The following is a 4,624-nucleotide window of genomic DNA, read 5'->3' as shown; positions in this document are numbered from 1 at the left end:
CTCTCTCTCTCTCTCTCTCTCTCTCTCTCTCGTTCTGTCTGGCTGTCTCTCTCTCTTTGTGTCTCTCCCGCTATACTATTATACTCGCATGTCCTCTCATTTTTTGTCTCATTCTTTTCCTTTGGTTCTATTTTATCCACAATTTAAACAAATGGAAAAGACAGATGGTTTTTCTACGTATGGACATATTTCAAAAGATATAAATTGAAATACAGAACAACTCAGGTGTATTTGAAGTCTTTTGTGTTCTCAGTAACATCAGAGCTCCGGTAGCATTTTTTCAAGGGCACTCACTCCGTCCTAACTAATACCTTTTACTTTTCAGCATGATCTCCCTTAGCCTTGCTCTAACCTTTGCACCGGAAATAAACACGGTTGTTTCAACAACAAATCGTGATCATGGGGGTAAATCAAGCTGTTCTGTTTCATCGTACTAATAATTTTGTTCTTTCTTTGGTCTGTCACTTACTATAATTTTTTGTGGGTTTATTATTTGTAAATTTTACTTTATCTTCCTTTCCAGGTACAAGAACTTGTGCAGTATATCAGAGAAAACTTCGAGAAGAAGTATGCCGGTAAGTAGAATTAGGCTTAGATCTAGCGCTCTACTACACCACCAACTTCGAACGCAACGACAACAATCATTACAATCACATAGATTCTAGATCTAGATATCTAGATCTATATCTAGATCTAGATCTAGATTTAGATCTAGATATCTAGATTAGCTTTCCCTGATCTCTAGATAATGCCTAGAATCTAGATCTAGATTCTGGCTCTAGATATTGGACGGAGATTCTAGTTTATTTATCAGTGAAGTTGCCTGTCTGCTTGTCGTGTCCGGCGTCCCAACACCCGTAATCTAATCTTCAATCTAATCGGTAGGCCTACATTATGGAGTGCATCTTTGCCTTTGACTTGGATTCTAGATTTATGTAAACATCAGACTGTCTCTATCATAAGTTGGGCCTGTAGATGTCTCTGCTAGATCTAGATTCTAGGATCTAGATCTAGATGTAGTGTAGATGTAGATCTAGATCTAGATCTAGATATATCTAGATATATAGAGTAGAGCAGGTATGTCTAGTCTCGTTTTTCTGATGAAAATTCTTTTTCCTTTATTATTAGCTTAGCAATGTCGCTGAATATGCACCCTGGAAATAAAAACATAATAAAAAGCCAGACTTCAACCCTCAAACATAATGAAACGGTGGTGTTTCTTTTTTGTCGTTTTATATAGATCTAGAATCTAAATTTAGATCTAGAAATCTAGATCTAGATATCTAGATCTTGATCTTGATCTAGGCCTATCAATTAGGATGAGTCGAGATAGTATTACTATAGATCTAGGCCTACTACTAGATCTAGATTTCCAGAGGGACTAGAACTAGATTCTAGATATAGATCTAGATCTAAATATCTAGTTTTGAAACGTTAGGCTACACTTTTTAATAGTTCCAGTTTTATCATAAGTGTACGGGTTAAACAGATGTGTTTGTATTTTTGTATGTGTGTCCCTTAGCTGACTTTTATTAGAATCCAGACTAATTGTTTGATAAGATTGCTTTGTAGTGTAACTCTAAAAGTCTTTAGATCTATTGAGTTTGCTAACTTTTGTCTCTCTCAATTTCTCAAAGGCCATCTCTGTTTAGAATAGCACAGTTGTTAACCCTCATCCTGCGGGAGCCGGGTTTATGTAGCCCGATAAGCCTATTTCGGCACCTCGCCTGCGTTCTGGTCCCGAGTCAGTGTAGCTCCTGGCTCAGCGCACGCGCAGCGCGCATCCTCTTACATGTCATTCGGGTCCCGAGTCGGATCCCCATTCACGCAGGTCAAGTGTGTGTGCGTCAGTCTGCTTGAGTTTGTGTGCGTTTGTGGCCTTCTTCTTGAACCACCTGCGTTGGTTCGTAATCGAGGCATACGTCTCATTCAAAACATGCCAAGTTGATAGCTCTAGATGTTCGTCCAATGAAATTATAGAAGAAATTGACCCACTTAGACATGAGGAGCTCGAAAGGATAGTCAGGAAACAAGACTTCCATTTTTCTATACAAAATATTTCAAATGAGCTTGATTTTGTATGAAATGATACTACCTGATAAAAGATGAGCTTGTTTAATAGTTTTGAATACCCTTGTGCAGGTACAAAGAACAATTTGAGTGTAAAACATTTGGAAATTGACCTAGATTATCCCTTTTCGAACCTCAGGTCATTCATAACAACAAGAGCGTCCAGAAAGGTTATTCAAATGGGCGTAACTACTCGTAATGTCTTATCAGCTTGTGAGAGGGGGTTATTCATGTGTTTGTAACACTTTATAAATAGAATACTATGAAGGATAGAGCGTTATTTTCATCATCAGTTAACACACTCCCGCGGTATTCATGGCGAAAACACATGTTTCTCGGCGTGCGCGCTGTACACCAACAGTACACTCTAAAAGTCTTTAGATCTATTGAGTTTGCTAACTTTTGTCTCTCTCAATTTCTCAAAGGCCATCTCTGTTTAGAATAGCACAGTTGTTAATGTAGGTCTCTCGTCTGGGGTGAGAGAGCGAGCCTTTTGGCTATTCTCCCCCGGTGTTCGTTCTCCAGGATACCAGTGTAAAGAAATGCTCCAACACTCTTGTGTTGAAAATGTGCAATTTTGTCTGGGGGCAGTGAAAGAGAGAGAGGGGGAGGGGGGGAGAGAAAAAGATACAAGGGAGAGAGAGAGAGAAGGAGTAGCCTATATCTAGCGAGAACTTCCAGGCTAAACAATATGGTGACCGGCTCAATCCAAAAAGTGAAATAGCCATAGCATCTTTGTAGGCGACCAATTTTAGTTAATTTTTTGTTTTGTTTTTGTCAATTTAATCATCCAAACAAATAGAGAGTATTCAGAAATTAGGAAAAACAGGTCAGATTGCAACTTTGACTTTATAATAGTGGAGCAGTCCTCAGAGTGGAATTCTTCCCTGTACGTTAACTTTGTTGACTACGAGAAAGCTTTTGACAGCCTAGATAGGGACTCAATATGGAAGCTCCTGCGTTTGTGAGATTGATCAAGAAGATGTATGAGGGAATGAGCTGCAGTATCATACTCGGGGGACAGCGGACAGACTCGTTTGAAGTGAAAACAGGAGTGAGACAGGGATGCCTGCTACCGCCTTTTCTCTTTTTGTTAGCAGTGGATTGGATAATTAGACCGACCACATCGGGACAACGTGGTACCTAGCATTCAGTGGACCCTTTCCAGACAGTTGGAAGACTTGGACTTTGCAGACGACTTGGCACTTCATTCTCACAGTTGAGCCCAGATGCAACAGAAGACAGATCGCCTCAGGACCTTCTCCCGTAGTGTTGGACTCCATATTCATGCAGATAAAATTAAAGTTCTTTAAATGAATGCAGCCAACGTTCCTATCACACTGCAAGGGACACCATTGACATATTTTGAATCCTTCACCTACCTCGGAAGTGTCATTAACAAGGCAGGAGGAACAGACGAAGACATCAAGGTCAGAATCCGAAAGTCAAGAGCAGCATTCATCATCCTCGGGAAAATATGGATGTCTAAGGACCTGGGATTGAACACCAAGCTGAGGATCTTCTAAACAAACTTTTAGACTGTATTACTGTATGATTCAGACACATGGAGGCTCACAGCATCAGCAGCAAGGAAACTGCAGAGCTTCATAAATGGATGTCTAAGAAGGATAGTTGGTATCAAGTGGTACGATCGAGTCACAAATGCTCAACTGTGGGAGAGAACAAGAAGCCAAAGGCCAGTAAAGGAAGACATACAGGTGAAGAAATGGAAATGGCTTGGGCACACCTTGAGGAGACCCCCGACAAGCATCATCTGACCAGCTTTGACAAGGAATCCACAAGTAAAACATAAGAAAGGAAGACCAAAGATGACATGGAGGCGAGCGGTACAGGCGGAAATGGAAAAGGCGGGGACATTATGGAAACAGCTAGCAAAGGATGCACAGGACAGGCTTCGCTAGAGAAATGTTTTTGATGGCCTATGCTCCACTGGGAGTTAAAAAGGGCAAGAGAGAGAGAGAGAGGGAGAGAGAGAAAGAGAGAGAGGGAGGGAGGGAGGGAGAGAGAGAGAGAGAGAGAGAGAGGAAAAATGGGTCTTGTTTCGACCGGGTGAGAATAGCCAATGCTGGCAAGTCTCACCCAGGGTGAGAGGTCAATCGTATTTTTTTTCTAACCCGGGGTGAGAAAAGCCTTCCTTTCTCAATTCCTTTTCTATAAATAATTGTAACCTGTTGCACATGTACAACTTCTAGGTTACATTTTTCATATAGTATTAGTGTAGTATTTTACCCTGATGAGCATGAAGTGACATGTTAACTTTTCAACTTCTTTTGGCTCCAATGTACCCAAAATTAATGGTGCTGTTTAGCAAACACATTGACAAACATTGCTTTTGATAGCTTTTCCTTACAGCTGTCCAAAAAAGATTGCCGCACTACCAAAAGTTTTCATTAAATTAAGTTTGAAGAGTTAGGGGGTCTGGCTGACAGTAAAATGGAAAGGCCAGGGTCTTACGTTTCACAGAACTGTAGAAAAGTCGTTGAAGTGTATTTCTTTTAATTTGAGTCACCCTCCCACACACACACACACACAC

At 40.7% G+C, this 4,624-nt stretch overlaps 1 protein-coding gene across 1 annotated transcript in view; it reads left to right on the top strand.

The window, feature by feature from the left end:
* The first annotated feature begins 399 nt into the window (after nucleotides 1-399).
* Nucleotides 400-4,624, top strand: part of LOC101859561 (motile sperm domain-containing protein 2) — a 32,274-nt gene continuing 28,049 nt past the window's right edge. Inside the window, exons 1-2 of the mRNA XM_013081093.2 lie at nucleotides 400-405; nucleotides 524-575. Coding sequence (XP_012936547.1) covers nucleotides 400-405; nucleotides 524-575 — 58 coding nt within the window. The remainder of the gene's footprint in view (nucleotides 406-523; nucleotides 576-4,624) is intronic.

The sequence above is a fragment of the Aplysia californica genome, unplaced genomic scaffold, assembly GCF_000002075.1.
Source record: "Aplysia californica isolate F4 #8 unplaced genomic scaffold, AplCal3.0 scaffold00115, whole genome shotgun sequence".
Classification (NCBI taxonomy): Eukaryota; Metazoa; Mollusca; class Gastropoda; order Aplysiida; family Aplysiidae; genus Aplysia; species Aplysia californica.
The sequence above is the reverse complement of the archived record's forward strand: the minus strand, read 5'-3'. Positions and strand labels throughout refer to the sequence as shown.